This window comes from Esox lucius, chromosome 24 (assembly GCF_011004845.1).
Source record: "Esox lucius isolate fEsoLuc1 chromosome 24, fEsoLuc1.pri, whole genome shotgun sequence".
NCBI lineage: Eukaryota > Metazoa > Chordata > Actinopteri > Esociformes > Esocidae > Esox > Esox lucius.
In genome coordinates this window covers 4,131,741-4,144,177 of record NC_047592.1, presented here as the reverse complement: position 1 = coordinate 4,144,177, position 12,437 = coordinate 4,131,741, and the positions used below count along the sequence as shown (strand labels likewise).

The window sequence follows — 12,437 nt, the reverse complement described above, 5'->3', positions numbered from 1 at the left end:
CAATCTTTTTTTTTTTAACTGTACATCAAATACTTGCATTGCATTTCCTAAACCAGATATGATTTAAGAAACACACTGCGAAGGAAAACGTGGAGTCGCAAAAACAATATGTTTTTAATGATGGCAAAATGGCGTAGCCCAACAATGCTCTTCAGAAGAGACAATAACACTCAAAGACCAGGGGAGTAGAGGGAACATATATATACTGGGGGGAATCATTGTAAATGTGGACCAGGTGCGCTAAACAAGACAACAGGGTTAAATGAATAAATAAGATGGGCGGTGGTGTTAGAAGACTGGTGACGTCGACCGCTGGAGCCTGCCTGGTGCAGGGGGAGGAGAGGCAGCAGAGGGCGCGGTCGTCACAACACTTCAATGAAACACTGAACCTACCTCCTGCCACCACTGGCTCATTACTGATCTCATATTTTATTAATGTTATTCAAATTCAACCCACCTTCTCCAGTGAAATCTTAAAAAAAAAAACATCCTGTTCTGACAACTTTGACTCAACTATAACTCATCAGTCTTCAGTCTACCAACTGGTCTGTTACTTCATCTTTGTCTCTGAGGTTTTCAGTCTTCAGTCTACCAACTGGTCTCTGTTACTTCATCTTTGTCTCTGAGGTGTTCAATCTTCAGTCTACCAACTGGTCTGTTACTTCACCTTTGTCTCTGAGGTGTTCAGTCTTCAGATGAGGAAGGGCGTGTTGATGCTTCTCTCGGCTCTCTTCCTCTCTCTCCTTCCTCCTGGACTCTCTGATGTGGTGGACACGTTCAGTGAGAAAAACTGTCTGACCTTCTTTCTGAATGGGAAAACTCCAAGTATTCCAGGTATTTTGGTTAATGGGAATGTCCAGGACCAGAAACGCTACAAGCCAATCTGCCAGAATTACACCAAAGTCTACAGGTTTGCAACTCTGTACGACACGGCCAACAAGATCCCTGTGTTCTCAGCCTACAAGTTCACTGGTTTTGTAAAAGGGAGACCAAGTCAAGCCTGGATGATTGAACCTGAGGTAGGCCTAATTTGTATGCATACAACATCTGTACTTTTCGAGCGGATATAGACAAACCTCTGAGACATTAATGCACTTATTTTGGGTTAAGTCTAGATAAAGTTTTTTATGAATGAAATCATGAATTACTTTTTCATTTAGATTATTTTTAAACTTGTGTGTGACTGTTTTTCCTGTAGCTGGAACAGCAGGCTTTGGACGCTGACTACAATGTTGGAAACCGAAATGACATGCACAGAGGACACCTTTATCCATGTTCGCACGCTAATTGTTATACAGAACAGCGGGCCACTTTCACCCTGACCAACGCTGTCCCCCAAGTGAGCTCATTCAACATAGGCAGCTGGAAGAAGGTGGAAGGCAGTATCAGGTTAGAAATGAAGAAGTCCTGTCTTCAGAAGAGAAAACAAATAGAAGCCTATGTGGTGACCGGAGCGATTCCTGGGAAGAAAATAATGAACAATGAAGTGAACATCCCGTCTGTCATGTGGACCGCCTACTGCTGTTACAACAGTGAAACAAAGAATTGGATCTCCAAAGCACACTGGGGTCTGAACAAGCCGGAAAGGAAGGGGATAAAACAGACAGGGAAAACTTTGGAAGAGCTAGAAAACATGTTGAACCGATCCTATGGTGACGGCGTCAAGGTTTTCCCAGATTGTCCGCGGACCGTGATGGCCAGGAAACGGAATTGGAGTGAGACAAATGAAATAGAGGATTTCTATTAGTAATTAAATGTGATAAGTGTAACACAGTTGATATGTTTTCAATATGTGATGTTATGGAAATGTACATTTGAGAAATGTCTGCATTTCAATTACCAGGTAGGTAACTCGGGTCAACTGGTTGGTTTGTGTCTGAATTATATCAGCGGATCATTGACCATCTGTTAATCTGCCTAAACCAACAAGGGTATTGGTCCTTTGTACTTCAGGCATGTGGCCGACTGTCTTTTACGATGCTCCCGTACACCTAGGGCAGGAAGGATAAGGTGGGGGGACAGCCCACACTTTGGGTAAAACATGCAGTAACTTACCACACCCTTTTTAACTGTAATAAATACTGACTGTTCATGTATTTACCTCAGAGATTCCTAAGCTTTTGAGGCGTCTCTCTATTTGCAAATAAACTGCTAATTGTGCCAAGAGAATTTTGTCTCTGCACTTTTGATGGAATTACCATCACAGTGACCATGATGTACATGTTGCTTAGTAAACCACTTTCAATGAGAACAGATCAGTGTGACATTGTGGATGTAAAAAAGCATATATTTGTATTTCTGCATCAGTTTTTGATATAAAGTTTCAGATTTTTGCAATGATGAAAATAAGCAACTCTTGAGACATATTTTATATGGTCTTCAAAGGAGAGGTCAGGGTCAAGGGTAACACCAAGGTTTTTGACAGTTTTTTGGGATACGACCATGCAGCCGTCGAGGTTCACAGTGAGATCTGCTAACAACACTCTTTGTTTCTTGAGTCCTAAAACAAGTATTTCTGTTTTTCTAGAGTTTAATAGCAAGAAGTTCTGTGTCATCCACTTCCTAATATCTGAAACGCCTGAAACCAGACTGGAGCATTTCATAAATGTAATTTGTCTTCAGGAAGGCATTCAGTTGTTGGGAAACACATTTTCTAAGATTTTTTAGAAGAACGAGAGGTTTGATTTTGGCCTGTAAGTGTTTAATATGTCGGGATCCAGATTCAAGTTTTTTAGAAGAGGCTTAATTCCCGCTATTTTTTGTGAGTTTTGTACACATCCGGAGGAAAGGGAACAATTTATTATGTTCAACATTGGCAGAACTAGCACAGGAAATAGCAATTTGTGGGTTTAGAACTCATTACATGGGATAAAAAATTCAAGTGTCCCAATTGACACCTGGTCAGGGAGGTTCAGGACATTCTGAGGACAACTGAGATTTTGGGAACTATAACTATTTAAGGAGGAGTCAGTTATTTGTTTTCTAATGGTGATGATTTTTCATCAAAGTAGTTAATGTATTCATTGCATTGCTTTTTTGTTAATTTTGCAACTGTATCGAAGAGAAATGTTGGACTGTTTTTGTTCAACTCAATTAGGTTGGAGAAATAAGCTGATAGAGCAAATGTGAGTGATTTTCGGTATTGTAGTGTACTGTCTATCAGTGGGTATTTCTTTAAGACTGTAAGGGAAGCTCGGCTTCCCCTATAATGTCAAATGTCAAAAAATTATGGTCAAATACACTTACCTAAAGGATTATTAGGAACACCTGTTCAATTTCTCATTAATGCAATTATCAAATCAACCAATCACATGGCAGTTGCTTCAATGCATTTAGGGGTGTGGTCCTGGTCAAGACAATCTCCTGAACTCCAAACTGAATGTCAGAATGGGGAGGAAAGGTGATTTAAGCCATTTTGAGCGTGGCATGGTTGTTGATGCCAGGTGGGCCGGTCTGAGTATTCCACAATCTGCTCAGTTACTGGGATTTTCACGCACAACCATTTCTAGGGTTTACAAAGAATGGTGTGAAAAGGGAAAAACATCCAGTATGCGGCAGTCCTGTGGGTGAAAATGCCTTGTTGATGCTAGAGGTCAGAGGAGAATGGGCCGACTGATTCAAGCTGATAGAAGAGCAACTTTGACTGAAATAACCACTCGTTACAACCGAGGTATGCAGCAAAGCATTTGTGAAGCCACAACACGCACAACCTTGAGGTGGATGGGCTACAACAGAAGAAGACCCCACCGGGTACCACTCATCTCCACTACAAATAGGAAAAAGAGGCTACAATTTACATGAGCTCACCAAAATTGTACAGTTGAAGACTGGAAAAATTTTGCCTGGTCTGATGAGTCTCGATATCTGTTGAGACATTCAGATGGTAGAGTCAGAATGTGGCGTAAACAGAATGAGAACATGGATCCATCATGCCTTCTTACCACTGTGCAGGCTGATGGTGGTGGTGTAATGGTGTGGGGGATGTTTTCTTGGCACACTTTAGGCCCCTTAGTGCCAATTGGGCATTGTTTAAATGCCACGGCCTACCTGAGCATTGTTTCTGACCATGTCCATCCCTTTATGACCACCATGTACCCATCCTCTGATGGCTACTTCCAGCAGGATAATGCACCATGTCACAAAGCTTGAATCATTTCAAATTGGTTTCTTGAACATGACAATGAGTTCACTGTACTGAAATGGCCCCCACAGTCACCAGATCTCAACCCAATAGAGCATCTTTGGGATGTGGTGGAACGGGTGCTTTGTGCCCTGGATGTGCATCCCACAAATCTCCATCAACTGCAAGATGCTATCCTATCAATATGGGCCAACATTTCTAAAGAATGCTTTCAGCACCTTGTTGAATCAATGCCACGTAGAATTAAGGCAGTTCTGAAGGCGAAAGGGGGTCAAACACAATATTAGTATGGTGTTCCTAATAATCCTTTAGGTGAGTGTATGTACTATTGTGTAAACATTTTATTGACAAAAAATTTGTTAAAACACGTTCATCTCTAAAACTAGTTAGTTCAGAATCAGATACAGGTTGGCTGACTCGATTTTCTTCTCATACAATCCTGCAGCGTCACAGTGCATTTCCCTGTTTGAAGCCAAGCGTCCATTGACTTCAATGGGGCTGCTTAGAACAGTTTTTTTCAGTGCTCCGAAAGTAGACGGTGATTGGATAAATGCTGCGATTATGTCCCGCCCACGGACACTCAGCGTCTCTGGGGGTGAATGAGGAGTGGGCTGGCCCGGACTCCGGGCTTCCGCGTGATGATTGGAGGATCTGACGATCTGTCAAACTGCATCTCCTTTTGACTGACAGCGGTCTGTACAATAAGAAGTCACTGAAGCTATTTCGCGCTCAGTCCCATCGCAGATTTCTCAAGTGTATTCGAAAGACAAACTGCTGCAATATTTCTTGATATTTGTTTGCCGAAATTGCTAGCCGATTTGCATCATACATTTCACACAATTATAGGCTACACCACAATTTCAAAACCAATCCTTGTTTCAGTTTTACATATATAAATATATATTTTTTAAATAGTTCATTCATTCATTCATAAAAGGGGCTTTTATGAAGTTAATTTTACATCAATTGCATTGCATTGTTTTGTAAAAACCCTATTTAAATAAATATTTATGTATTTATAGAAATTTTAAATATATCATAAATCCTCCAAAAACTGCACAAATGTTGAGTAAAAACATTAATAAACAGAGTAAAATTATATTTGTACAAAAATTCATAAAAATAAAAATATTGTTCTGTTACAAAATTAAATGTTATTGTCTGGGGTCCAAAAGACCCCAAGTGTCACTACAAATGAAGACCTTCAGAGTGTTATAATGTAGGCCGCACATGAGCTTCCCCTCTTTGAAAGACCAGCAGCCGCCACTGCTGTCTATCCAGGCTAGTCTGAATGCTCCCAACTTGGTGGAGCGCCACTTTCACTCTAATTTTCTGGAGGCTTGCTTGAGTGCTCTAGTATTGTCTGTGCACCAGGGAGTGAGTTTCTTGTTTGCATATTTCTTTAGTTTTTAGTGGTGCAACCTACCTCTTCTCCTTTAATAATTGTAAACCAGTCTTCTGGAATGCTGTTTTGCATAAAATATGCAATTCCATAAATAAATAAACTTATAATGGATCCTATGGGAATCGAACCACCAACCTCTGGTACAAAAAGCACACAGCTTAAGGCATTAATTTTGGGTTAAGTGTAACCGGGTGGAAATTGCATATGTATTGGGCATCGTCTGGTACAATTTTCTAGGTTTCGCAACTAAGAGGATGACGTAATCACGCGGCGCACATAAGGATAAAACCCCCCAGATATTAGTCAGTCATTTACCGTAAGCATAGGCAAGGAAAGGGCGTGGTTAAATGTGAAGGAGATTCAGAAATGTTGATGATGCAATTTTTGGTCACGGTTGATGGGTGTTATAAAGATTTTGTTAGTGCACCACCATCACCACACCTAGAAATTGCAAAGAAGAGAACGGCAAATGGAGAAAGCGAACCAGGGTGTGGGGAAATTCACGTGCGTCACCTCAAAGTAAGTGAGGATGTGATCGTGGCATTCCAAATGAACAACAAATGTATGTTTAAGTACATGGTTAAGAGGACTAATGTTATTCTTTGTATTGTTTATAGAAAGTGCCACTACCATATATTTGTACTGTTTTATTTTGTTTGTTTTTATTTGAGTTTATTTAAATCGTCAGAAACTAGGAGAGCTGTGCGCCCTGTAGTGGACATTATTACGATTTGAACTTTTTTTTTCCATATTCACTATCTAAATAAAAGGACCCAAATTGTAATTTGTTGCCTGAGCATCCTTTCCAGGCCCATACATAAGTCTACATAATGTTATTTTTTTATTTCTATATAAAATAATACATTTCATTTTCAATTAGTTTATTTATAAACTTGTGTATGACTGTTTTTCCTGTAGCTGGAACAACAGGCTTTGGACGCTGACTACAATGTTCGCACGCTAATTGCTATACAGAACAGCGGGCCACTTTCACCCTGACCAACGCTGTCCCCCAAGTGAGCTCATTCTACATAGGCAGCTGGAAGAAGGTGGAAGGCAGTATCAGGTTAGAAATGAGGAAGTTCTGTCTTCAGAAGTGTAAACTAATAGAAGCCTATGTTTACACCATCCAAATAAAATGTACATTGACTACGCACAAGTGTTCATTCATTCATCTTCTTCCGCTTATCCGGGGCCGGGTCGCGGGGGCAGCAGTCTAAGCAGAGATGCCCAGACTTCCCTCTCCCCAGACACTTCCTCCAGCTCTTCCGGGGGGACACCGAGGCGTTCCCAGGCCAGCCGGGAGACATAGTCCCTCCAGCGTGTCCTAGGTCTTCCCCGGGGTCTCCTCCCGGTGGGACGGGACCGGAACACCTTCCCAGGATCAGCTGAGGTGCCCAAGCCACCTCAGCTGACCCCTCTCGATGTGGAGGAGCAGCGGCTCTACTCCAAGCTCCTCCCGGGTGACCGAGCTTCTCACCCTATCTCTAAGGGATCGCCCAGCCACCCTGCGGAGAAAGCTCATTTCGGCCGCCTGTATCCGGGATCTTGTCCTTTCGGTCATGACCCAAAGCTCATGACCATAGGTGAGAGTAGGAACGTAGATTGACCGGTAAATCGAGAGCTTCGCCTTGAGGCTCAGCTCTTTCTTCACCACGACAGACCGATACATCGACCGCATTACTGCAGAAGCTGCACCGATCCGTCTGTCAATCTCCCGTTCCATCCTTCCCTCACTCGTGAACAAGACCCCTAGATACTTAAACTCCTCCACTTGAGGCAAGCACTCTCCACCAACCTGAAGTGGGCAAGCCACCCTTTTCCGACTGAGGACCATGGCCTAGGATTTGGAGGTACTGATTCTCATCCCCACCGCTTCACACTCGGCTGCAAACCTTCCCAGTGCATGCTGAAGTTCCTGGTTTGAAGGGGCCAACACGACAACATCATCTGCAAAGAGCAGAGACGAAATCGTGTGGTCCCCAAACCTGACACCCTCCGGCCCCTGGCTGCGCCTAGAAATTCTGTCCATAAAAATTATGAACAGAACCGGTGACAAAGGGCAGCCCTGCCGGAGTCCAACATGCACTGGGAACAAGTCTGACTTGTTCCCAGTTCCTGCTTCGGTCGTACAGGGACCTGACAGCCCTTAGCAAGGGACCCAGGACCCCATATTCCCGAAGCACCCTCCACAGGACGCCGCGAGGGACACAGTTGAATGCCTTCTCCAAATCCACAAAACACATGTGGATTGGTTGGGCAAACTCCCATGAACCCTCCAACACCCCGTAGAGGGTATAGAGCTGGTCCAGTGTTCCACGGCCCGGACGAAAACCACACTGTTCCTCCTGAATCCGAGGTTCTACTATCGGCCGTATTCTCCTCTCCAGAACCCTGGCATAGACTTTCCCGGGGAGGCTGAGAAGTGTACACAACGCACAAGTGTACACAATGCAAATGCAATGTGTATATATTTATTTATTTCATAATGTAATTGTCCATTTAACACTAGGCAGTTGACACTGTACACTACTCTGCAACCAGCAATACTGATCTATGATCATACTGATCACACATGAACATTCCAGGTGATGTCTTTTCATGTACATTCAATGGACATTAGAATATGTCTGTACCATTCATATAGGCTCTACACTCATATTGAATTTATAATATTCAATACTACTACTGATATTCTTCAAATTCCCCATACTACTTTTTTACATTGTATATTGCTTTATCTTTGCTATATTTTTTACTTTATATATTTCTTAATTCTTACACATTTCAATTTGTGCGTTTAGAACTCATTACATATTTAGTGAATGTGTCGAACGATACGGGATCAAAAAATTCAAGTGTCCCCATTGACACCTGGTCAGGGAGGTTCAGGACATTCTGAGGACAACTGAGATTTTGGGGACTATGACTATTTAAGGAGGAGTCTGTTATTTCTTTTCTAATGGTGATGATTTTTCATCAAAGTAGTTCATGTATTCATTACAACTAAAGTGAAGACCCACTTCACTTGTTGAGAATTGCTTTTCTGTTAATTTTGCAACTGTATCGAAGAGAAATTTTGGATTGTTTTTGTTCACCTCAATCGTTGGAGAAATAAGCTGATCGAGCAGACGTGAGTGATTTTCGGTATTGTACTGTACTGTCTATCCAGGCTAGTCTAAATACTTCCAACTTGGTGGAGCGCCACTTTCGCTCTAATTTTCTGGAGGCTTGCTTAAGTGCTCTAGTATTGTCTGTGTACCAGGGAGCAAGTTTCTTGTTGCGTATTTCTTTTGTTTTTGGTGGTGCAACCGTATCTAAAGTATATAAGAGTTTAGATCCTTGATTTGATCATTTGCAGATTTATTTACTCTGTCGTTGATGGGCGAACAGGGTACCTTGGCCACCATAATTCCAGAAATATGACAGTTGTGCCCTGTGGGACAGTCCTCCTCTGCCTCCTTCTCTCCTCAACAGGAGGCCTGATCACCATACAGTTTCCATGAAATTGGTCTAATATCAACATGAGTCATGTTCTTTGAAAATATGCTGTCTTTTGAAACGGACAGAAAATACATTTTGTAAGTATTAGGCTCACTTGATGTATCAGCCCAGTGATGAAAATATGAAATATGAAAATACATTACATTTATAAAATACTTTATTACACCCTGACTTTCCACTGAGTAAATAAAAAATGGTGTGTGTTACGGTGGATATAAAAAGTCTACACACTCCTGTTTAAATGCCAGGTTTTGTGATGTAAAAGGATGAGACAAAGATAAATCATGTCAGAACAGGAGAGAGACACAGGGTGAGTATGAGCTCAGGGAACAAAGGCAAAACTAGAGTGCACAAGAATACATGGACGCTACTAGAGAACAACTAGGACTGAGAGCCAAGTACCACATGGGTAGTAGATAACAAATTGGCGCCGAAGAGGTGATCAGCCCGGGTTTAAGTATTGCTGGAGTGAATCATGTGGATGAGCTGCAGCTGTGAAGAACGGCTGTGCAGTGAAGACTCGGCCACGCCCCTTGACCTGCTTTCCCCTGAACACACCTCCAGCACTCCAGGTGGGAAAACACAGACAACACACAGACAAACAGGGACAGAACCACCCGACTCAGGGCGGAGAGAGAGCAAACCGTAACACAATAACCTGGTTGCACAAGTGCGCTCACCCTCTCATAACTGGGGATGTGGCTGTGTTCAGAATTAACCAATCACATTCAAACTCATGTTGAATAGAAGTCATTACACACCTGCCATCATTTACAGTGGATATAAAAAGTCTACACACCTCTGTTAAAATGCCAGGTTCTTGTGATGTAAAAGAATGAGACAAAGCTATTTCATGTCAGAACTTTTTCCTCCTTTAATCTGACCTATAACATGAACAATTCATTTGAATAACAAACTAAAATATTTGAGGGGGGAGAAAAATAAATAGAAAACCCTTAAATAACCTGGTTGCATAAATGTGCACGTCCTTAAACTAATCCAATTGAACATGTGGGGTGATCTGAAGAGGGCTGTGCACAGATGTCCTCGCAATCTGACAGATTTGGAGCACTTTTGCAAAGAAGAGTGGGCAAATATTGCCATGTCAAGATGTGCCATGCTAACAGACTCCTACCCAAAAAGACAGAGTGCTGTAATAAAATCAAAAGGTGCTTCAACAAAGTATTAGTTTAAGGGTGTGAACACTTATGCAACCAGGTCATTGTGAGTTCTTTATTCTTTATTTGTCCCCCCTCAAAGATTTCAGTTTTTCAATTGAATTGTTCATGTTATAGATCACATTAAAGGTGGAAAAAGGTTCTTAAATGATTTATCATTGTTTGCTTGTCTGCACAATCCAAATGAAATATACGATTGGGACATTCAGTATGATTGAGGGGTTCCCATTCCATTAGGTATTTGCACACTGAAAACCCTGTTAGTGGAAACTTGACACTCCACTCCTTGAACAACCTGCATTAACCCAGAAGAATATAGCAAGTATTGGCTGGTTAACAGATATGGGTCTTCTAGATGTTTTTAGGTACAATTTGTTGGCACCATAAACTTGTATGAAAATATATTAAATACTGTTCAATTACATTCTACTCGATAGTATGCCATGATACATTTGATTGATATTAAAATCTCAATAAAAAGTGTAAAGCAGTTTTCCAAAATCACAAAGCACATCATACTCTTTTTCTAAACAAATTAATGTTTTAATTGGCCTAGTTTTGGTATTTGAAAAAAAAAAACATTTGCAGTTTTAAGTCCATTCAAATGTATAGTTTCTAGGAGGCTACACAATTAGAGAAATATTTTGAGACAACATTGACCACTGACCAACAGTAGCAACCAGACAATAGATGTTAACGAACTTTCAGTTGCACGCCGCACTTATTTTGGCAACCTTGCATGCTTGTGTTCCCGGCATAAATGGTGAAACAAACACAACATCCCAGTAGCCCAACTCACAACACAACATCCCAGAGAATATCTGTTTTGTCCCTATGTTTAACCCCTTGCGCCTATTTATGCTATTGGCACCTAAAAAACATTGCTACGGTGAAATCTGTATATTTCATACCTTGTAAAGGCTTACGCCTAGTATTGAGCTATAGATCGGTGCTGGCAGCCTGGCACAAACATGACACACCCACTTTACCAGACCTCCACCTGATTACACACTTGCCACAATGAAAGTAGCCTAACTGAAAACAGGCCACATGCTAACCACATAAATTATCTGGTTAAATAGTTCTCAAAGCGACCCAATTATTTATCCTTAACGGACAAGGGAGCACTGAAACTTGTTCGTGTGCTCCATGATTGACAGCCCTCATCTGATGGTTTCTTCTCAAGTGTCCAATCACAGTGTTCCAAGCATAAAACACACAGTCCAATGTGAAAGCTCTATCAAATGGGTGAGGTCCCGCCCCATTGCATTTGGATGACGCACAACTTCACACCATCCAAATGTAATGTCTATTTCATTTGGACGATACATACGTGTACACAATGCAAATAGAATGTGTATTTATTTATATATTTAAGTATTTAATTATTTATATATTTATTTATATATTTAATTATGTATATAAGTATTTATATATTTATTTCTATATTTATTTATTTCTATATTTATATATGTATTTATTTATTTCATATTATGGCACATTAAGTCCTCCATAGACAAAAGGGTTGAATTTGAATAAGATTAATAAAATATGAGATCATGTTTTCACTTATTCATGTAGGATTCTGGTAATCACTGACACACACACACTCTAATGTAGTGTAACTCATTGCTAACACATGATCGTGTATACGATAACAAACCTTGATATTATTAATGCAATTCCCATGGCAATGAGTAAGGTACGCAGTACTGTTCCCCCCACAAGGAACAAAGAATCCAACAAGTGAAGGCATGGGTGGTGGGGGGGCGTGGACCTGCATGCTAGAACGAGCCCAACAGCCAACTAAGTGAATACATGATGGTTATATAAACAGGTTGCTATCTGACATGTGATATGACCATCACTATTTAGTTGTGCATACCTGAGTGATACGAGCTGATTTCCCATCACTATTTAGTTGTGCATACCTGAGTGATACGAACTGATTTCCCATCACTAATTAGTTGTGCATACCTGAGTGATACAAGCTGATTTCCCATCACTATTTAGTTGTGCATAGCTGAGTGATACAAGCTGATTTCCCATCACTATTTAGCTGTGCATACCTGAGTGATACGAGCTGATTTCCCATCCCTATTTAGCTGTGCATACCTGAGTGATACGAGCTGATTTCCCATCACTATTTAGTTGTGCATACCTGAGTGATACGAGCTGATTTCCCATCAATATTAAGTTGTGCTTACCT

At 41.2% G+C, this 12,437-nt stretch overlaps 1 protein-coding gene across 1 annotated transcript; it reads left to right on the top strand.

The window, feature by feature from the left end:
* The first annotated feature begins 695 nt into the window (after nt 1-695).
* Nucleotides 696-1,747, top strand: LOC117593970 (endonuclease domain-containing 1 protein-like). The gene is made up of 2 exons (XM_034290783.1): nt 696-1,019; nt 1,199-1,747. The coding sequence occupies exons 1-2, from the start codon at nt 696-698 to the stop codon at nt 1,745-1,747; spliced, it is 873 nt and encodes a 290-aa protein (XP_034146674.1).
* The last annotated feature ends 10,690 nt before the right edge of the window (nt 1,748-12,437 follow it).